Source organism: Haemaphysalis longicornis, unplaced genomic scaffold (assembly GCF_048455015.1).
Source record: "Haemaphysalis longicornis isolate Haplotype H1 unplaced genomic scaffold, Haemaphysalis longicornis Haplotype H1 scaffold_39, whole genome shotgun sequence".
NCBI classification, from domain to species: Eukaryota; Metazoa; Arthropoda; class Arachnida; order Ixodida; family Ixodidae; genus Haemaphysalis; species Haemaphysalis longicornis.
This window is the reverse complement of record NW_027526359.1, coordinates 406,992-430,177: the sequence shown is the minus strand read 5'-3', so window position 1 is coordinate 430,177 and position 23,186 is coordinate 406,992. Positions and strand designations below refer to the sequence as shown.

General features: G+C 47.1%; 1 protein-coding gene and 1 pseudogene across 2 annotated transcripts in view; both read right to left on the bottom strand.

The window, feature by feature from the left end:
* The window catches only part of LOC144178035 (uncharacterized), a 151,575-nt gene that overhangs the window by 101,490 nt on the left and 26,899 nt on the right, over positions 1-23,186 (bottom strand). For both annotated transcript variants that reach the window (XM_077705570.1, XM_077705571.1), the window contains exon 2: positions 12,664-12,708. In XM_077705570.1, the coding sequence (XP_077561696.1) occupies positions 12,664-12,702 (39 nt within the window). In that variant the 5' untranslated portion in view covers positions 12,703-12,708. The remainder of the gene's footprint in view (positions 1-12,663; positions 12,709-23,186) is intronic.
* Positions 17,718-21,580, bottom strand: LOC144178041 (uncharacterized; annotated as a pseudogene).

Below are 23,186 nucleotides of genomic sequence, written 5' to 3'. Positions count from 1 at the left end.
ATCGGGTGCTTAGAAATGAAGGATAAGTTCGCACATGCCGCTCTAAAAGGCCCATAAGTTGAACAAGTGATATTGGCCCACGACTGTGTTCTAAGCGGATTCGTTGCTGTTCATCCGGGAGCAAGTTGCAGTTACTAGGCAAGCTTGTACTAGAGGAAGAAACGTCACTGGCAGCGGCTTTCCATTGTTCTCGCGACCACTCGCGCTTGTGTTAGGTATGATGTATCTTCAGTTTCCGTTTTTCTTTAGCCAAGCTAACGAAGTGCGTACGTTCAATAGTGAATTAACACCTCGAAGGCCTCGACCTTTATGTAGGAGCCACAAAAGTTGGTGCCCCTGTGCTACTCAGTGCTAGGCATCTTATTGTCTGTGCAACACAGCAACCCGTACCAAAACCACTCGATTGCAGAGGATAGCTGAAAGGGGGGAGTTAGCCATCAGTCTCCCACATTCAGATCTCACAACCCCACAACGGGTTCTTCATGGGTAGCAGCATTAAGCCCTGCTGTGCGTGCATGGTCCCTCCCTTCGCCCCCACCTGTGCCTCCACGACCGGAACCCGGTGGTGGATGCACAGGTAAAAAAAACGGTGAAGGGAGAGAGAAAGACTATATGTGGCCAGACTAACATATCTCTAAAGTTCTTCGTCCACAAAAACTATGGCGAGCTGAAGAACGGGGGCCGCAGATGCTACAGTGTCGCTCGGAATGGCTTTCAAGCTAAAAAAATCGTGTGCTCACGCCACAAGTCCAAAAGGGCAAGTTGCTTTCAACCGGCAGGGTTCGCAGTTTGCGGTCCGGTGGAATATGAGGCTATGCCAGCAGCGGCTGCATCCTCGGCGGCAGCGGTGGGGGGAGCTTTCGATCGTTTTTACGCCTATTCGCGCTGCTGTTATTAATCCGCCATCACCTGATAACCGCGCTAAGGTCGCTGTCAGCCGAATACGCGACTTGTCAAAGGCGGATTGTTGGTGGCAAGGGGAATAACCACTATGATACCCGCTGCAAAAGAGTCATCCGCGGTAGTGAGGGTGAGCGCCGGAGCGGTGCTGAGTGAATCGGCTACACGGCAACGTAAACTGGGGGGGGGGGGGGGGTTGAGCTTCGCCGAAACTACAAATTCTATAAGCATCTTCGTTCCTCCTTAAAGATGATAAATTATGCCATCTTATTTTTGTTTTGGACACTATAACCCCTGTTCGTAAAGTTACATATAGACTATGCATAAACGTATCTGGACTCACCTCCAACCAAGTTACTCCTCCAATTTGCCTCCTTCAAAAAACACTTGCCCGTACCATCCACTAGCATATACCCCTCTACATCACCGACCGCAATTATCTAGTCTGCTTCTCCTGGCACCCAGTGATACTATCCCTGCACACTGTGCCATCATTGTGAACTTTCTTGTTCCCAAAGAAAGCAGATCAGGCAGCCAAAAAACAATTACGACTGCGCAATAGGAGAAATATTTTCTTAACTAAGACTGGTGATTCGAGACTATTTAGCAGGGAGAAAAGCAGCTTCTGTGCTTTCCCAGAAACCAGCACCCCTTCTTGCACTATATGGATCCCTCTTGGCAACGACGCTGTCTGCGCGAGTTTCACGTCGACTAGAGAGTTGTGTTTTTATTGATTACGTCTTAACACAGCTGTCACAAATGCCTACCGTTGTAGCCTTGTCATAACATTTGAACATCATTGTGACAACTTCCGTTTCCAAGAAGCAGTTGAGCAAATCTCACTGGAGTTCCCTGCATACAGTCAATGAGGAAACAACCCGGCAAAGAAGATTGAGTACCTCAACAACGGTTTCCTAACTATAAAAGCACTTATGGAACCATCACCATCTCCCTCGTCTAAGTGGAAAGTCATAGTGGCATTATTAGATTACCTCCATAACTTCAGTGCCTCTGAAACGATATAGACTAAATATACTCCCATTATGCAACGATCGGTGAACTTTTTACGTGCCACATACTCACGGTCTCAAACACATATTCTACCTCCCTTTTCAGACCATTTTACTTCGTTTATTTCTGTTCTTTTTCTCTTGTTGCAACCCTACTTTCTATGGTACTTGATTATCTTCTTCCCATCCCCGAAGAGTGTGATGTAGGAAACAAACTGCCGCAGACCTCTCTCCTTTAATAACTAGCTATCTCTTTTTCTCAGCCCCTCTATCTGTCTGTCTTTCACTCTGTCTGTATGTCCATCTGTCTGTCTGTCTGTCTGTCTGTCTGTCTGTCTGTCTGTCTGTCTGTCTGTCTGTCCGTCCGTCCGTCCGTCCGTCCGTCCGTCCATCCATCCATCCATCCATCCATCCATCCATCCATCCATCCATCCATCCATCCATCCATCCGTCAGTCCGTGCGTCCGTGCGCGCGTGCGTGCGTGCGTGCGTCCGACCGTCCGTCCGCCCGTCTATCCGTCCGTCCGTCCGTCCGTCCATCCGTCCATCCGTCCATGCATCCATCCATTCATCCATCCATACATCCGTCCGTCCGTCTGTCCGTCCGTCCGTCCGTCCATCTATCCATCCATCCATCCATCCATCCATCCATCCATCCATCCTTCCGTCCATCCATCCATCCATCCATCCATCCATCCATCCATCCATCCATCCTTCCGTCCATCCTGGGTGTTCCAATACACGGCCGTTGACGCAGGGAATACGTGTAGAGAATACTGCTGTAGCTCTTGTTTTATTAACGCTATCTCCAAACAAGTTAAGAAAACACTATCCTCGTATATTACTGAAATGTTCGACTCAGTTTTTCATAGTTTTTCTTGCAATGTGGATCACAACGAAATTGTAAATTTTGTACCATTACCGTCTCCTGTCAATACATGCACTTATGCTAGAAGGAAGCCGATGGGCTCAGCATTCTTTGCTTCAGTCGAACTTTAGTGTGTCCAAGTTTCATTCAGCTAATTATCTAGAAATTGCGCTTATAGGGGTGCGTCATCGACGGCGGCCGCCTCCGCTTGTCATCCCTCTTCACATGGTGGTGGGGTACGGCATCGTGAATTTTTTTGCACGCGTTGTTCCTTAACAACATACATAGTGCCTCACATTCATTCTATCAAGCCGGGAGTGGTATTTATAACTTTGATACTTTCCTTGAGAGCCAAAATTTTTCGTTGGTTCAGATATCCCTTAATTGCTTTAAAAATAATAAAAGCTCCGAGTAATGCGTAAGACCTGCAGGTAGCGAAGCCGGACGCAACCTTCAAGACCATCACGAAGTTTTATATCTACGATTGCAACCGATTAGCTTGTTGTTCACGGCCACAATGACGGTTGCTCCATAGTTGTTGCGGCAAGTGTAAACTTCTCTCAATTTTTTGAAGTGATAATCATTGGATCTTTTGGATTGGATTTTTTTGAAGTGATAATCATCGTCTGCTTGCAGGGGCGTCACTATGACGTGTTTTGCTCGCTCCATGCATGTGTTGCCACGATTATGACACGCGCTGGTGTTTTTGTGGCCAGTTTCGGCAATCTCCTTAAGTGGGTATTCTTGGCTCAGCAATAGCAGGCCGAAGACGCTGGAAAGTCATGGCACCACCACCACCACCACCACATGGGTGCTCGGCATTTTCTTGGATTGATCACTGCCAGCCGGTCGCCGCAATCTTCGCTAATCTCCCTAAGTAAGTGGGCTTGGCCTGACAAACGTCCGCAAGGCACGCTGGGCGGTCCTCGAGATTCAAGGACAGAAGAATGCAAGGCATCTTCTTGACACGTCGCGTTGGTGTTCTGCTGCGATTCCTCACGCGTCTTCTGAGGCTGCTACAACTGCACACCGGTACCGTGAATGCATGGTTGGTTTTGCGACACAATTCGTGGCCGCAGATTTGGCCACACATTTCGAGGATGTAAATCAAGTCTTAGGTGCATAAAGTGTGCAGACAGTCATGATACGCAATCCTTTCAATCAGACATCGAAGTCTGCTTTCTCTTTAAGGGGGCCGACGAAAAAATGTATTCCAACTGCCCGGCCAAGTCTCATGAATGTTCCCTCTCCGAGATAATGATGAGAACCCGCTGCTCTAGGATTGAGGCTTCGTCTCTGTTGAAAAGTCGTACCCAGGGTTATGCGGCAGCACTTCACAAAACAAGTGCTGCTGCTGATGCCGCTTTATAGCCACTGTAACTACAATAATTGATAAGTCCGTCCCGCAAGTAATTCAGCAAGTGGTCATTCCGCTTTCTGAGGCTGTTCTTACGCTTAGTGCTATGACAAGCCTTTTGGCGAAAAAGTTAGGAGGCTCACTACCGGTTGTTTCTACTGACAACGACGCCAAATATTCTACCTTTTAACCTCAACTTGTAACAAATTCTGAAAGACATAACACCCAGGCTATTGCAGGCTGCTTCTCGAGGAATACAGCAATATCAAATTCACACTACGATATCGATTAACCGGTCGCTCCGAAGGGAAATCAGGTTGTTAGTAATGACAAGGTTGGAAGAGCTGCCCCGGGTACCGACATCGATGTTTCCAATGTCATGGAAGTGAATGACGTTTCTGCTACAAAGATACTCCCCACAAAACAGAAGCGGAGTATCTCCCCTTGAGATGAAGCTTAGCATGCACGTTGGAAACCCGCAAGCAAAAAGCGTCCCCTGCGACTGCAACTAATGGCTCGGATATACTGGGGCCATTGTTGCGTCCACAGCCCACAAGTCAGTATATCATTTTTGAAGGTTGTGCAGTGGAACTGCCGCTTTGTTAATTCTTGTTTTGCTGATCTCAAGTATCTTCTTTAAAATTACCGTCCTGATGTTGTCCCCATAAAGAATCCTGCTTTACCCAGGAAAAATATTTCATTCGCGATATTATCGGTTCTTTAGGTTAGACCGAAGTAGTACAGGGGGTGGCCTAGTAACAATAGCTTGTTGAAAACTTTGTCATAGAGCATTTACTTTGTTGTAACTGATGTGTCCCAGTGGCGACGTTCTCGTGGTAGACTGGGTTCTTCATAGAAATCTTCCGATCTCCCTCATCAATCTGTATTTTCCGGTAGGCTTTCGTAGAGTAGAGAACCTGGGCAGTTATAGCCACTAAATCGAGAGTTATTGTCGTAGGTGATTTTAATGCCAAACGCGGATCTTGGGGGTTGAAAATGGATTCTTGTGGTTTAGAGCTCTGGCACCGGCTGGAGGAGAATGGTCTTTATTGTCATATTTTCCTGGCAATTATATTTTCGGCCGGGATCTCGATCGGCCTTGGACTTGTTCTTCTCCTCAGGCAATATACATATCGCGTCCTCGGTCATCAAGTAGTGATAATTTTCCTCTTGAGTTTACATTTGGCATTCCCTAATTAGAATTAAGCTCAGAAAGCGACAATTTATAAATGGTCGAGTTTAGCAGGGGGAATTCGTAGATTCTTTTATATCAATGCAGACCACTAATTCCATTGTAGATGCTCAGCGAACGATGGAGTCTTTGCAAGCAGCCGAAAAAACATTGAGTTCACGGTCAATTGTTCCGCACAACTAAGGTCTTTAACTGGTGGAACTATCATTTAATCGTAGCACAAATTATCGCAATAGAAAAGCAGCTCTGAGGTCTCTTCTGCACCAGCACTGGCCAGCAAATTGTATAAACTATGCGTACATGACAGGAGTTTTGAAAGGTACAGTTGCCATAGCTAAAATGAATTACACAACAATAATCAATCACTTTCGTTCCAAATTTAAAAATAAAGCAGCGCTTTATAATGTTGTGGAAAGCAATCGGGCGGTTTCTGTCAAGCAGTAACAGTCACCCAAAGTCTTCACTTCTGCTAAAGAGGCTCAGTTTCTTAAGCGCTTTGGTAGAGGACTTGCGGTTCGGTTTTCTTCTTGTTGTAGTAACTACCGTCTTATCAGTCCTGCAGAAGCGGGTGATTTTATGCCAGTCTCCTCTTTTTATCTGACAGAGGCCTTGTTCATCACACGATCGCGGCGCTGGGGCTTGATGGCGTCACTTTTGGTGCTAAGAAATTTTTAGGTGAACTATTCAAAGCGATTCTATTGCATGTAACAAATTCATCCCTAAGGTTTGGTTGTATCCCGCTCAACTGGAAAGTTTCCAAGCTACTTTTGCTACAAAAAAGCCAGTCCAGGGTTTTGATTTGAACAACTTAAGGGCAATTGCTCTGAACTACAACATGATAAAAATAATTGAACGAATACTTGGCTGAAACGGATGTCAATCATCTCTTATGGACGTGTGCAAGTACCAGAACATCTCCGGACAGTTCGCTCAGAGTGGGTGGTCTTCGGTGGGATAAACCGGGGGACTTCAACCGGTGGGTGCACGAAGACCGCTACTGCAGGTCGCTGCTGAACCTTTTACACGAGACCGGAATCCGTGCCTACCTTTAGACTTGTACAGGGTCATTAATTTCCGAACTACCTGTGCTTTGTACACCTTCTCTTTTTTCGACCTAATGTCTTATCTTTTCTTCATGTGCCGCATGGCACAAACGCGAAATAACAAAAAAGAATAGTTTTTGAACGGATGGCTTCTTTTATGCAGGACAGGTAAGTACTTAGTCCTCCCCAGACTGGTTTTACGCGGCGATGTTCTATTTCGAAGGCTGATGTGGACTTACTGGCGAGGATCCGCTTAGCAGAAAAAGGAAAAACCGTGTGGGCACTGGAGATCTTAGATGCAGCTAATGCTTATGACAATGTCGAGCATTGAATCTCACTTAACAAACTAGCCCGCCTAAATCAGCCTGCATACCTTTTTGCTTAAAAAAGGGAGTATATGGTACATCGAGAATTCTTTTATAAAAACAGAACAAACTAGAGGTGTGCCAAAGGGATCGGTGGTATCGCCTTTACTTTTCAACATCCGTATTAGTGACATTCCTATACTCCCAGATGTAACAACCTACGTTTATGCGAATGATATGGCGTTGTTTGCGGACGCAGTTTACATTCATTCACTGAATGAAAGTTTGCTAGCCAATTTATCTCTGCTGGAGACGTGCCTCCACTGCATTCATTTAACGTTAAATGTGTCTAAGAGTCCTCTACTTGTATTCCCGGTTGAAGGACCAGTTTCAATTTCTCTCGCTTACAAAAATTAAGCCATTCCGCATGTGGATTTGCTGAAGTATCTTGGGGATACGTGCACTACTGCTCTTGATTAGCGTACACATATTAACGCATCAGTCAGAAAAGCGGAGAGAGCATATGGTCGCCTAAAAGGCTATGTGCGAAACGAGCAGGAAGTCGTTGCGGCAAACTTTTGCTGTTGTTGCGATCCTACGTCCCGCCAGTCATAGAGTTTGGCTGCGTCTTATTCTGCAGATGCTTTATCTACAAACTGCTGCCGTTATACTTGTTGGAGGGGCGCATTCTTCGATTTTGCCTTGGCCTCCCCCCGTTCGTCTCGAACTAGGTTCTGTACTTACACGCACGCGTTCCCGAACTCAGGGTCTAATTTATCTTGCTGATGGTTAAAACTCACCTCCGCGTGTACGATGCCCCCTCCGGATCAGCCAAGCCTGTATTGATTTGTGATCCGAGTTTATGTTTTACATCCCCAGGACCTAAACGTATTTCCCCCAAGTGCAAATCGTTCAAAATGCCTGAATTGTATTTCTCTTAAACTATATAAAGTTTTTACGGTATCCAATATTGAACGAGAAACTGAGTTTTTCTTTGAAAACCCCATCGCACCAGCTGCAGAACTTCTCCCACGCTCTCTCTTATCCGCTATTTTTAAGGAATATTTATCCAAGTACCCTGCTTCTTCTGTGATTTATACTGTTGCATCTTAAAGTGGTGAGAAAGCTGGTATTGGTATTTTTTTACAATCTCTAGATTGGAGGTATTTGCTACGAATCCTGGTATACACACCCATTTTATGGCAGATATTTTAGCAACAGCTCTCGCTTTATACAATCTACCGCAGCATGTGTCAGAAATCATCAAATTATCCGATTCGATGTCAGTGATATCAGCATAAACGTCCTCTACAGACTGTCTATTGCACCGCGCACTGTTGGTTTCTGTTGCAAGGCATGTGATAGAGGTACGTCCATCTTGTGCCCCTGGCCATACGGACATCAGGGGCAACTAGCTGCCGGACCATTTAGTTAATATTACAACAACAGCTTCCGTTCAGTTCAGCATACCTCATCTTGGTTTAATTGCATCTTCAAGATTGGCATTTAGACGCTACTCGTTACGACTCAAACCTATCAATTGAAGAGTACCAACATTTAAATTCGGGTGGAATTTTTATTTCTGTGATTTTCGGCAATGATACGTGATCGTCGCCGATCTACGCTACAGGATTCAAAGGCTTAATTCTATCTGTTCAATTCAGGGCTTCCACATACGGAAGTATGTGTGCGGTGTCAGTTCCCTAAAAGAATCGAACATTTGTTTCTCCAAGGTCACCGTTTCCATCAGCTAGACAACTGCTTTTGAAGGACCCAACTGAGCGTTAGGGGTGGATTTTATCCATTCTCTTATATCATCTACTGGCGCCACAAATTTGGTGTCTGGAAAAGGGGATATATACAAAATTGCATTCAAAATTTACTTTCTACTCCCGGTCGTTTGATTTGCTGCAGGGTGGTAAGTAATGTGTATTGGGGTTCCAATTATAACGAAGTTTTTTTCATGGCCTCTTTGCAAAAATGAATTAGTATTTTAGGTCCTCAGGTATTTCACCAAGCGATTAAGCTCTGACCAATCCTCCTTGTGTATACGTGCTAAAAATGTTGAGGGCATGATAATTATCACCAAAAGGCGGTGTCGTCTCCGTGAAAACCGCGCTCAGGTTTGTGCTAGACGATTTCTTGGTATTTCAACTGCACACGCAAAGACTTTCCATTTTTAAAACGCTTCGCTTTTAAAATTGCATTCAGGGTGTAAAAAATGCGGGATCGGCTAATTGTTCATTACTAACAAGCCGCTCTGGATAGTGCTCGAGGCTTGCACCTACTTTGAAGAACGCACCACAACGTTTTTCCGACGACATTTAGTGCGTAGCATTCTTCGCTGAGTGTCCCCCCAGCCGGTACTTAACGCAATTCATTTCCAAAACCAAAATGCACAATTTGCAAGTAAAACACGTTTATTTGTTGTAATAGCGGGAAGACAGATCGGACAAAATTTTAAAAACCAGAAAATATAAAAACACATTTTCACTACCAGGATCCAACAAAATATAAATGCATCTCCTATTTCTCCGGCAGGAACGGAAGAATAAAAAGAATGGGCCCGCAAGAAAATGTAAAAGTACGAATACAAATAAAGAATTGAGCTAACCATGCGATGCCGTGAATTTCTACAAAAAATGCGCATTTGGCGGAAGTAACACCTTCTGGGGTTTTATCCGCGTATTTCGTAATACTGATGGGATATAATTTTAAAAACTAACAGATAAAAATACAAAACAATATACATTTTACATAAAATATCTCACAGAATAAAAATATCCATCTTAAAGTAAACATCCGCGTATAATGCAAGTTTTTTTTTCGAAATAAACTATGTAAAATTTATGCCTCGTATTATATGTGGATCCCAAAGTTTTCAGCCGAAAATTTGCACTTTCGATTTCTGTTTCAGCGGAGGGTGCGCCATCTTGCGGTGGGCTTAGCTGGCTGTTGCTTCTCTCAGCCGGCGCCATTTTGATTGTTTTGACCACGCGAAGGTGGCGAAGGATCGGCACGTTAACCGCAAGTCTATCACGATGGCGGGTGCATGAAGACAGTATTCGGCTACAATTAAAAGAAACGTTATTTTATGTGCCGAGACAACCAGGAATTGCACCGCAGGACGGCAGTTCGGCGTCACCGAAGGCAGCTTTCGCGGGTGGAGAAAGCAACTGGTGCTTGACTGGATAAAGTGTGTGTGGTGTCGACGGCTTGGAGCACTTTTGGGGGTTCCCGTCAGTGCTCGTGTTGGACGCCTGTCGCTGCCACCTTCCCGATTCCGTGAAGAAGTTGTTGCGCGAACCCCGCACCGAACTCATTGTCATTCCAGGAGGAATGACATCCCAGCTGCAACAGCTAGACGTTTGCATCAACAAGCCTTTCAAAAACTGCAATCAGGTCCTGCTACCAAGAGTGGATGAGGTCAGGAGACCCATAAGTGACAGCTACCGGATGGCTGACACGGGCTTCCCCAGCGGTGCTTTGTGGCTGGAACGCGGATGCGTGGGCCAGCATTCTAGAGGAGCTCGTCAGTCGCTCTTTTAAGAAATGCAGCATCTCGAACACCCTTGATAGCACTGAGGACCACTTTCTGTGGGAAGACATTGCCGACAAGGCGACTTCAGGAGAGAGCGGTAGCGAACCTGACGATGACTGAACGGACGTCGAGAGACAGTGCCAGCGAAACTGACAATGACTGAAGGGTAACTGAAGTGCAAATAAATATTTTTTGTGCTCTTTACCTCGCATTATATGCGGACGAAAAGTTTTTTCTGATTTTGCTGTCCCCGAATTACCCGTCGTATTATACGAGGGTCCCTATTATACGCGGGTTTTTACGGTATACCTCGCCTCTAGAGCTTTAATAAGTGAAAAGAGTCCGGAAATTTGTTCAAACGACCATTCAAAAACACCGTAAATTAGACAGCCATGCAACGCCTTCCATTTTCGTAAAAAGAAGATTTGGCGGAGGCAGCGCCTTATAGTAATTATAGCGCTAATAGATATAATTGTTTAAACACATTTCTGAAAAACAGAAATAAAAATAAAAAAAGAATTTCATAACGTTCATCTGGCTAAACATCTTATACATCCTCCACTAGAAAAACGGGCTAAACATAAAAACCGGAAAGGCACTTCGGAAATAGGAATAAAACTAACAAGAATAAACCAACTATGCAGAACTGTTTGCAGCTTCGAAAAAACGGTGTTACCCAAATAAAGATACTTCATCGCTATTATTGTATAAATGTACATATTCGGCGAAAAGAAGCAAAATAAAAACACGAAAGAAAATATTCCACAACCTTTCCTTGCTGATACGCATCTTTATTTGTCGATATCTCGCACTTTAACAACCTGGCATACGAACTACACGCATTAGTAGAAAATACTCTTAATTTCTGCGAATTCTCTAGCTGGATAGAGTTGTTCAGCAAATTTACCGATTTCTCTCTCATCTAGGCTTGCGTTACCGCCAATGATCGACAAGTGTCGGCGGGAGAAGGTCATTGTTTCAAAACGGAATCGAGGATCTTGCAGCCACATGCGACCGCTTTCCTGGCGTGGTTTCGACAGAAGTAAGAAAAAAACACTGATGCTGGAGCCCTGAAGACGTAACAGATATGTGGGTTTTGCAGGCGCGGTCCCCAGTTCTACCCGTAGGTTATGCGCTATATCAAAACGCCTCTTCCCCCCGATTTTAGCACGACGGCCGCAAAACCGACATGTCATGCCAGTCCCGGGAGGAAGGCCTTCGCATTATCGCCTAAAGCAAACCGTGGCCTGCCAACGTCGTGATTGTTTTATAGAAGTCAAAAGCATAGTGACTATACGCGATTTCTCGAGGAAAACCAAACTGCGTTCCTGGTGTATTGTGGGGCAGTCCAGGCCTTTGTGTTTTACCATTCATGTTAGCATGCCCAGAGGCTGTTTAACCTGGCCTCCTTACAAGAACCAGCTGCTCATACGGAGCTTGAATCTACACCCCAGAGGAACGCAAGCAGGAAGGAGACTTGTTCCTGGCATTTCAACCAACCGGCAATGCAGTCACAGTCTCCGCAGATCGAAGTGGTCCAGCCGCTTCCAGAGACATCCAGACGGCGAGTGCATGACGGTACCTGACTGTCGGCCACCAGAAAGATTTTAGGCTGGAGTGGAGCTTGTAAAATTAGGCGGCTTAAAAGCTGTGGGATGTTATGGTTTGACTAGCGCCACAGTTACGTACAGTCGGGAATGCGCATGCGCACGAGACGAAAAAATCGCGGGCGCCGCAACCGGCCCGCTAGGCCTTATCTTGACCAGCCACGCTCCAATAAAAACGTTGCCGTAAACATCGATCACCACTGAAAAATTGCCTGATCCTTTGTACGACCGAAGAAACAGGAGACGTTTAAACCACAACGTAGCGTGCAATCGCACTTTGACAGTGAAAACCCTGTGGACACCACGTCTTGGTATAACGCATCGGCTGCAAACAAAATATGATGTTTTATTTAATGATGGTTCTCGAGAGGCCACCCTATATCAATAGTACAGATTGCAGAAGCCTTTTTTTCGAAGATTAGTAAGAAGCGCAAGGGGTACCACCTTTCGCACAAAATTAGCCCGAAGCTAACTTTCTCGAAGGGGGAAAAGAGTTGGCCCCTTGCATTTGCCCGGTAATTTGAGAGATAAAATTTTGTTGATTTTTACTCACTTCTTAAAAATAGTACAGGTTCACGATAAAGGCTACCTTATCTGCGAAGTTATTCTTCGATCTTAGTCATATTCTCCATTGTATTCTCAAAACATTTGAGGCATTGATTGTGATACCTGCTTCGTACTTTTGCCCTTTAATCTATTTTTGTAATAATAAGAACAGAATGTTCGCATTCTTTACAAGAAGTTGGTTTAAAGCCACTTTGCCATTGTAAATAAAAGGATGTACAATCGGCGGCGGATTGGCCCATGTGCTTGAGATAATCTCACCACTTCAATACTCACCAGCAAACAAGCGAGCAAAGGGAAGCGTTGGAGGTCCATGGTATCCTAAGGAACGCAGAATGAGAGAGAAAATTTTATTATCCGTGCATCTTCTATCTTTCTTCTGCATAGCATGACACAGCTTTGTTCTATGAAACATTCCGCTGGCACATGGGTGTGCCTATATCACGACAAAAGAAAAAGTCACGAGGGGAAACAGCGCTTCGTAGGGCGGCCAGATTACGGTACAAGCGTTTTTTATAAAGTTACGATACCGGCATCTGTCAGGGGATTACGGGGAGCGACAGAACCGGTCACGAATGGCAGCGAACCTGGTCGACCGTTGCGCGCACACTTGCGGTATTGGTTGCGCCCCAAGAAGACTTAACATCTACATGTGTCCCCCAGAAAAAATCATATACCTCGATATCCGGGCATCAACATCCAAATGAATGGCCAATAGACCCCCTCTCACCACATCAAGACCTTTGGCCTGACTTTTCACGCAGACCGCACATTTTTCACTCTAACCAAAAAGCTGAAGTACAAAACAGAACAAGCAAACTATTTGATCAGACGCATTTCTTTAAAAACGCGAGGCATAGGGAGGCGCCTGCTTCGTCTAGTCTAGGCATTCATTACATCTGCGACCATCTAAGCTATATTGTGCGCACTTTTTTTGTGACAGAGCTCGATACAGTTACTACAATATTGCGGAAAGCCTAAAACCAAGCCATCTGGCTCCCAGCAAGCACCTGCACAAAGAGGCTCGTCAAGCTTTGCTTCCGCAAAAGCAATCGAGGCCAACCTCACCAGCCAAACAGTGCGACTTAGAGAGAAGAAGTGGTCACAGTCAATTTCTTGCGGCTAAGGCTAAGTTACCCAGCAACATTCTTTTCTTGACGTAAGAAGCATCCCATACAAAATACGTCAATGTCTCATTGTTCCACCTGTACCGCACCACATACACCGAGCGCCAGACAGCAAGATGAAGGCCAGAGGCAAAGCAATTTCGAAGAAGTACAGAAACAAATTGGGCACAGTTTAGGCGATTCCGCCACATATACTGGCATTCAGGCCAAGACGGCTGTCTTAGTGATGTAGAAACAATACCAATCCAGTCCTCGTATACCAAACCACCAACCAATGCAAGTGAAGGAATCGGACATCAGTCTAAGCATGAACCAAACCATCGCTGCGGTCATCATCATGGACTCGCCGCAGGAGCTTCACAGTTTTACCAACGGAAGGCAACCCCCAAAATTCTTGTTCAATCCCCCAGACCGTTTTTCAAAATCATCCGTTCCCCGCTGTTCCCGACGTTTCGAGAAATGAGAGTACAGAAACTGCCTATCACCTAGCCAGAGAGCTATTCTCCCGAGCCACCGAAGGTGCATTCGAGCGCGTGCAAAAGATGATCACGTACTAAGAAATCACAGTACACCACTCACTAGAGCAACAACCCTACCCCGGAACACAAAGAACTCCAGAGAGAGGAGGAGCGACTCTTCAGTGCCCTACAGGCGAACGCTTTCCCCAAAAACCAGCGGAAGTAAAATTTGGCTGTAAACTTTTTCCATCGCAGCGCTGCTTCTGCGAGTATTACGGGACCCCCCAACTTATTGTAGGAAGCTGCAACCAAACACCACTTCTCGGCCCCTACCCAAGCCACAATCTTTAGAAACGAGCCTTCGCCAGCTCCACTTTCGTGTATCTGTGTCAGCTGGTCGAGAGGGTTACAGATGCGGCGTGGGGTCAAGGTATCCTTGACAGAGGCAGCCTTCCCGGATTCTACGGTGTGTTCTCAACGAAGACGCTTATTTTCTCATAGTAAAAGGAACGTCCCGGCGGCTGCGATCGAAATTTCAGTACGCTGTTCTGGATTTCATTTTCGCCGCTATGATTTCATCCATCAGGTGCCATTACCCTGTTCCTTCCCATTGCAGTTTGAAGCTTCGTACGACGCTCTGGTTTTCTTTGAGGCAATATCTGCTCACTAGCACGCAATTGCCACAATGGGAAGTATCACACCGGTATACATTCTTGCGCCGTGAAATATGTGTAGGGCTCAGGATTTCCTAAGTTGATTTTTGGAATACTTCGTAGGCCATTGTTAGCAGTTTATTTTTGAGCGCACTTATGCGTTTTTCGGAGTTTATATTTTGCAAATATCCAATTATCCTAAATTCCGATTCTATTTCACCCTAATTTAATTTGTTCAGATTACAGGGTAAATCATAGGTGTCCGCTAACACCCCTGAGTCATTTGAGCGCATTTGTATTTTCTCAGTGGTGTCAGTGGAAGTACCACGTATTTGTACACAAGCACTAAAAGGTAAGGAACGGAGGGCTCTCAAATTTTAACGGTGAAGCTTGAAGCTTGAATACACGCAAGCAAACTGTACAGGATTTTCGGAGCTGGTGGCGGGCTCCTTTCGATGCATTATTTCAACTCTATAATGAGGAAAGGAAGGAGATCTGCAAAATGCTCTTTCAACCTTTGTGCTAGAAATAGGTACAGCGAGAAGCCAAAGCGCGAAGCGAAAAAGCATTGCGACTACTGCTCAAGTTGAATGCTCCATAACTAGTCGGGCTCAGCACTGCACTCATTTCATAGCTCTAATAGTTAGAAAAATATTTCATGAGCTTGTGAGGTACTGTTACTTTTTGAAAAAGTTTATATTGGTCACACCGACCCAAGTGTAAATAACCGCTTTTGAGAACTTGCCGTTCAGAGAGAGAATAGAATATCATCGTATTTTTGTTTCGTATGACCGCTTGTAAACCTGCACCCGAACTGTTAAATGAAAATGAAAAACCTGGCATCTCACGGCGCAGGTTGTCGCAGAATGTTTTTTCTGTCCAACCAAATCGGGGTAGTTAACGTTTGGGTACACAATATACTCGTCTTGATAAGGACAGAGGAGCTGCCTAGGGGCCCAGTGGGCATTTATAGTTATCGCCGAAAAGTGCAAATGGCCAGTGGTGCTGATACATTAGGAGATATTCTTAAGTTCGAAAGAATTTTCTGATGTCCGAAGTTATATCATCAATATTTGCCACCGCACGCTCTATAGTTTGTGTTTTTCGGATAAATCCGAACTTTACAATATTTTGCCGATGAGTGTTTTCAGATTTTTTCGAAGTAATAAAAAAAAGTGGAGCCCTGGGTCTGTGTGCAGGGGGTCTTATGATGGCGTTATCAAATTTCTTTAGCGCTACATTATGTTCCAGGCTGTTGTTTTGATATCTGTGTTTGATGCGAATTACACAGACTAACAGACTGGCGGCACTTCACGGTGAATCTTCCCCACATTGAGAGCTCTTTCCCGCGTGCACCCGTTTTATGCACTCGCTGCCACCTGCACCGTTCATGACAAAGGCATCAGGATAGTTCTTCTTCCATTCTCACAAGGGGCTGAAATAAATCTGAAGTTATCGCACTTTGTTGCTGCTCTGGAAATGCGGGTTCAAATTTCACAATAATCTGGTTATTTGCTACCGAGCGTTTTTGTACTATTTATGCCATTTTGCGGAGGACATTTTGGTAACATTCCTTTAGAGCCCAAGGTGTGTACTACGGTCACATTGCACGTTTGGTAAGCAGTTTTTATAGTGAATTTATTTGAAGTAAACAATCTCCAGCTAACTTCTGGAGCGTAATCCACCAAATTGAATATACTCAGAAATGAAAGCAGCCAACATACTCCACAGGTTGTCAAGCAGCGCAGTTGTAAACAGCTGCCGGTGTTTGCAATTGCCACTTTGATGCTGCTGCGCAAGCTCAAGCGCCGTTCCTGCCCGTCATTACCGTTTGTACTTCACGCAGTAGCTAGCTGTCCGGGTTCCACTGCGATACACCCGCCCACACTCGCTACACCTACTTTAGCTCCCTTCCCCCCGATTATTTTTTGCGCATGCGCTTGTGGTAGGGTTGGAAAAGTTTTTTGTCTACACGGGATTACCGCATTTTCCTTTTGTTTAGCCATATACAGAGCGGTTAAAGTTGGGTTGACGTGTTTTTTAGACGCTTATATCTATATGAACACCACATCTACTTAAAGTTATTTGCCCAGTGCGACAAAGAATGAGGTGGTGTTTATGGGGGTCGGTGGCCTAATTAAGTAATATTCGATAATTACCCTTTTAGTTGTTTCAGTAAATACCCATGCTTGTATTAAAAAGTTAAGCGCAGAAATAACTCCCCCTCGCTCCCTCTCCGCGGGCAAATTCAAGGAGCAACATCAGTTCCCATTACTGCAGTTTGCGATTGCAACACCCAACAAAAAAGGGTGCCGGTTATCATTTTTGCCTCCGCACGCTGAAGGTATCCTTGGACGTCGCTGTTGAGGTCGTCGTCTTCTACGTGCGGAAGCATGGCGTCGAGCATCGTAGTTGGCCGTCTTCCGTAGACAAGCTCGAACGGCGTCAGCTGCGTCGTCTCCTGGATAGCCGTGTTGTACGCAAACGTGACATACGGGAGCACTTCGTCCCAAGTCTGATGTTCAACATCAACATACATTGACAGCATATCTGCGATTGTCTTGTTCAGACGTTCTGTTAGTCCGTTCGTTTGGGGGTGGTACGCCGTCGTTCTTCTGTGATCCGTGTTGCTGTAGCGTAATATTCCTTGCATCAGCTCCGCAGCAAAGGCCGTTCCGCGGTCCGTGATTAGGACTTTTGGGGCTCCATGTCGCAGCACAACTTGGCTTATGAAGAACTTTGCGACTTCCTGTGCAGTGCCCCTCGGAAGAGCGGCAGTCTCTGCGTAGCGCGTCATGTAGTCTGTCGCCACGACAATTCACTTGTTCTGTGATTGTGACGTAGGGAACGGGCCTAGAAGGTCCATTTCAATCTGTTGAAAGGGCCTCGACGGGAGGGCGATTGGATGCAGAAATCAGGCGGGTCTTGTCGGCGGCGTTTTTCGTCGCTGGCAGTCACGGCAACTCCGAACGTAGTGGGTGACGTCGGATGTAAGGCGGGGCTAGAAGTACTTCGCCTTGATTTTTGCAATGGTGCGAGCTGTGCCGAGATGTCCGGAAGACGGGTCGTCGTGGCACGCTTCCAAAATTTCGTCACGAAGCTCTGCATGGATGACAAGTAGGTAATGCGTTCTCGTTCCGGGGCTGAAATTCTTCTTCACGAGGACCGAGTTTTTTAGGCTGAATGTTGGCAAGTTCCGCTTGAACGCCCTAGGCACGGCGACATTTCGTCCTTCGAGGTAGTCGATCATGACGCGCAAGTCGGGGTCGGCACGCTGCTGGGCGGCTAGGTCGCTCTCCGTAACGACTCCGAAGAACGCGCTGTCTTCATCGGAGTCTAGTGGTGGCGGGTCGACGGGGGCGCGGGACAGGCAGTCGGCGTCGGAGTGTTTCCGGCCGGATTTGTAGACGATTGTAACGTCGAACTCTTGCAGGCGCAAGCTCCACCACCCAAGACGGCCAGAGGGGTCCTTCAAATTGGTGAGCCAACACAGCGCATGGTGGTCTGTGACAACCTTGAATGGTCTACCATATACGTATGGGCGAAATTTTGAAATGGACCATATAATTGCGAGGCACTCTTTTTCAGAGGCTGAGTAATTTTTCTCCTCCTTCGACAGACCACGGCTGGCAAAGGCGATTACTTTTTCGTTACCGCTTTGCTTTTGGACGAGAACGGCACCCAAGCCTATATCGCTGGCGTCGGTGTGCATTTCTGTTTCGGCGTTTTTGTCGAAATGAGCGAGCACGGAAGGGCTTCGCAGGCCTTTTTGGAGCTCGCAGAATGCCTTTTCTTGGCCGTTTTCCCAGCTAAAAGGCGTGCTATCTTTCGTCAACAGTGTGAGTGGCTCTGCAATGCGGGCGAAGTTTGCAACGAAGCCCCGGTAGTATGCGCACAGTCCAAGAAATCTTCGCACGCCCTTCTTGTCTTTCGGCCTTGGGAAGTTCGCAATGGCCGAAGTTTTTGCCGGGTCAGGTAGGGCTCCCGCAGGGTTGACGACGTGGCCCAAGAACTTCAGCGCCTCATACGCAAAACGACACTTTTCAGGCTTCAGGGTTAACCCCGATGTACGAATGGCCTCGAGTACAGACTCCAACCTTGCAAGGTATTCGTCAAAATTCCGGGCGAATACCACAACGTCGTCGAGGTATACGAGGCAAGTGTGCCACCTCAGGCCAGCTAGCACAGTGTCCATGACTCTTTGAAACGTTGCTGGCGCCGTGCACAGCCTAAAAGACATCACCTTGAACTCGTATAGGCCGTCCGGGGTTATAAACGCAGTTTTCTCTCCGTCCCTCTCGTCCACTTCAATTGGCCAGTAGCCGGACTTCAAATCCATCGATGAGAAGTATTTGGCATGGCAGAGGTGGTCAAGGGCGTCGTCGATTCGTGGCAGGCGATACACGTCCTTTTTGGTGATTTTGTTTAGTCGCCGGTAGTCAACGCAGAACCTTAATGTGCCGTCTTTTTTCTTTACGAGTACGACCGGCGCAGCCCAGGGGCTTTTCGATGGCTGTATAATGTCGTAGCTGAGCATGCCGTCGACTTGAGTCCGGATGGCTTCCCGTTCGTGTGAAGAGCCGCGGTACGGTGACTGTCGGGTAGGTCGGGCTCCATTTTCAGTTATAATACGGTGCTTCGCTAGGGGTGTCTGACGTAATTTTGAACTCGACGAAAAACACTCGCTGTAGCGACGCAGCAAAGCCAATAATTTGTTCCGTTGTTTTTGCGGTAGCGCCGGATTCAGGTCGAAGGGCTGCGGAAGCTTGAAGGGGTCATCGGGTGTGCGTTCAAAGTCGGCGACCGCGATCACGTCACTTGCTTCTTGCGTTTCTTCGAGGAACGCGATTGCAGCTCTTTTGTTTAAATGCTGTACTCTTCGGGGAAATTAGTGACCAAAACGTGAAATTGGCGTTGCTAAAAGTGCGCAATGCCTCTTGCGACGGAGACACCGCGGTCGAGAAGCAACCTTCGATCACTCTCTACGACAGCGTCTATGTCAGAAGCAGCATCCTCACAGTAGACGGCGATCATAAAGCTTGCGCGGGGTGGCAGGGTGATGTGATCGTCGGCGATCCTGTCAGCAGCACGGTGATCGGGGTTCGGCTGCGGCGTCGTGCAGTGATCGGAGGAAAAAGTTATCGACTTGGTCTGCAGATGAATTACTGCGCCGTTGTCCGTCAAAAAGTCCATTCCGAGAATTACGTCACGGGAGCAGTTAGGCAAAATAACGAACTCAGCAGGGTACGTGGTGCCGCCTATGGTGACGCGTGATGTTCACGTTCCACTTCGCGTTACGAGATGGCCTCCTGCTGTGCGTATATGCGGACCGTCCCATGTTGTCGTAACGTTCTTCAGCTTTGACGCGAATGAGCCGCTCATTACCGAGTAGTCGGCTCCCGTGTCGATGAGGGCGACTACGTCAAAGCCGTCGATGGACAACTGGTCGTCGGACGCCGCTTTCCTCGAGTTTCTGGTGCGTCGGGGCGTTGTATATCGGCTTGGTGTGTTGACGGTCGGGCACCATGCGTCGTCTTTGTCGTCATCTTCTCAGCGGCAGGCTCTGTCGTTTCGGGTACGCCTCGCATCGTGTCGTCGTCGGGTTCGGGAGTCGCGTCCGGGTTAGATCGAGTCGTTGGGCTGCAGGTACGGTGTTCGGTGCGGCCATGTGTCGTTGGAGGGTTTTCGTTTTTTCGCCGTTCTGCAACTTCACCTCCAGAAGTTGCTGCTTTTAGTTTCCCCCGCGTGGGCTGGGGGACCTTCCACGTGAGAAGTCAGCGGTGTTATGGCGGTTTGGCGACTGGTACCGGTAGGGCGACGGTGAAAGGTTGAAGCGGGCTGGTCCTCGGTTGGTATTGGACAGGTATTCGTCGATTTCAGTAGGGCGCTGGCGGGGTCGGGGGCGTGGTGCGTCGATGAAGAATCCTCGCAGACCGAGCCTCTTGTAAGGGTAGCGACGGTAGATGTGGTCGGCCTCTCCGCAGTGGTAGAACAGCGGGCGATTATCGGGCGTTCTCCACACGTCGGTCTTCGTTGGCGTCTGGTATTGGTCTACAGGGCGTCGGGCGGGCGGCATTGGACGGCGGTACGGCTGGGCCTCTTGACGACTGGTTGTAGCAGGGCGGGGTTGATGAAGAGCTGCGGAGTAGGTCATCGCTTGGCGCTGACAGGGTGCTTCTGAAGGCATAGAAGTTCCCAGCGCCTGCTGAACCTCTTCACAGATGACGTCAGTCAGAGAAGCCACTTGAGGTTGGGGCATTGTTGGAAAAAGCTTGTGAAGCTTCTCCTTGACCACAGCTCGAATGGTCTCCCGCAATTTATCGGAGCTTCCAGTTGCGGCACCGATGGTCTCCGAGAACAGCGCTTTGACAGGGCGGTCGTACTGCCTCGTTCGAATTTCTAGCGTCTTCTCCATCGCGGCCGCCTCAGACGCGAATTCAGCCACCGTCTTCGGCGGGTTACGGATAAGACAAGCAAAAAGCTCTTGCTTCACTCCTCGCATTAGAAACCTGAGCTTCTTTTCTTCGGTCATTTAGGGGTCCGCGCGGCGAAAAAGTCGCTTCATCTCCTCAACGAAGATCACGACACCTTCGTTGGGGTGCTGCGTTCGAGTTTCAAGCCAAAGCGCAGCTCGCTGTTTTCTCACAACCGTAGTGAAGGTCTTAAGGAACTCCCTTTTGAATTGAGTCCAGTCGGTCAAAGAACTCTCATTGTTCTCGAACCAAGTTCGAGCAGCATCTTCTAAGTAAAAGAAGACATGCCGGAAAGTTTCTTCGTCGTCCCACCTGTTGAAGATGCGGACGCGCTCCAGCTTCTCCAACCATTCTTCGGGGTCTTCAGCGGGGGCTCCCCGGAACGATGGCGGTTCCCGGGGCTGCTGCATGACGATTGTCGAAGTTGTTTCTTGCACCATGGTGTTGGTTGCAGCGTTCCTTCTCTTGGGACCTTCTGGCATGAAACCGAACTCGGGTAGCAATCCTTGCAGTCGGCGGCTTTCTCTGGTTGCGCTGGCTTGGCGGCTCCCAGATGTCGTAGAGAGCATAAAGGGTGAGTACCCCGCACCTCCACCAGATGTCACGAAGCCAAGGACGACGCAGTTGTCTTGAAGGAGAAACAAGTTTATTGGAGCGAACTTGTGCTCCCCTAACAACTCAAAAGAATACAGAGGGGGCAACCCAGCGGTCAACAAAGTGACTTGCGTCGGCGAGCGTCGCAGAATCGAATGCCGAGGCGTCTGCTCTGCAGGCTTTTTATCTTTCGGCGCGAGTGTTTGTGGAACCGTCGATTGACATCCAGAACATTGTAGATCACAGACGATTATTCTGGGCTAGCAACGTTAGGGCGAAACAGTTTGCTTATCTGAATGTGATAGCCTGTGCGGCATAAAAATGAAGAATGGAAGACGCGCTTTCCTTGAAACGCGATAATACAGCCGGGCGTGGCCCGGAAGTAAAAACAAACAATAAATAAGCAAGCCCACACATGGTTCGCGGCAATACTAAACACCTTACACTGCGGGCACGTCACAAACAGTGGAAGGTTTGCGTTGGTCCTCACCGTCTTGCATGCGTATTTATGCGAACGGCAATTTTACAGTGCAGCGCGATATCTGGGAATAAGGATGCGACACAAAATGTGCAAAAGGAAACTGTGGAGGCACACGATACTGTGTAACCGCAAAATACAAATATGACTGCTTACTGCAGCCACAAAACAGTTCATTGTTATATTATAGTTGAGTAGCAGACTGACATCATTAATTATCACCTCATCTTGTTATCCCCGGGTTTATTAACCATAATGTAGAGGTGGGTTTCAAGTGGATCTAAGTGCTTTATGTAAAAAAGGCACGTAAACCTAACTTCGATTACCCTTTATATTTTCCCTTTCAATACAGGATCACATTGTTGTAGGTTATCACCCACTTCATTATTAATAAATTCAAATGCTACATTGATGATCGTTGGATGTTTATGGCGCAAGGCCAACTGGGACAAAGAGCGCCAAAACAATAGTCGATGATAGGGGTGAAACCTTAAACACTAAGTAAAATCAGCAAAAACAAAAGTAAAGTCACAAAACTACAATGAGCATGGCTGGTGTATAGGGCCAGATTTCATGATGCGTGATAGGAAATGAGGTTTAAAAACTTGACGTCGGACAAATACTCAAACACACGTTTCACGGAAACAATGGCATCATCACCTACGAAAAACGATGGATGTAGGGGAATATGTTGTCTGTAGAGTTCTCTGAAGTGTTTGTGTCGTGTTGTGTGAAGTGCCTTGCATGTGATTAGTAGGTGCACTACGGATAGGGCCTCTCCGCACCTGCCGCACCGGGGGTCTAGAAGATCCCGTCAGCAGATACGAGTGAGTTGCATGGGTGTGCCCTATCCGCAGCCTACCCAAGGCGACTTCTGTGTGTCTGTTGCGTGTGTCAGTGGTGTATGGTCCCAAGCATGGTTTTATAGCGTGTAACTTGTTATCTGTCTGTTCACTCCAGTGTGTTTGCCATGTTCTACGCAAGTATTGTCTTATGTGTGGCTTGAGGTCTGTATA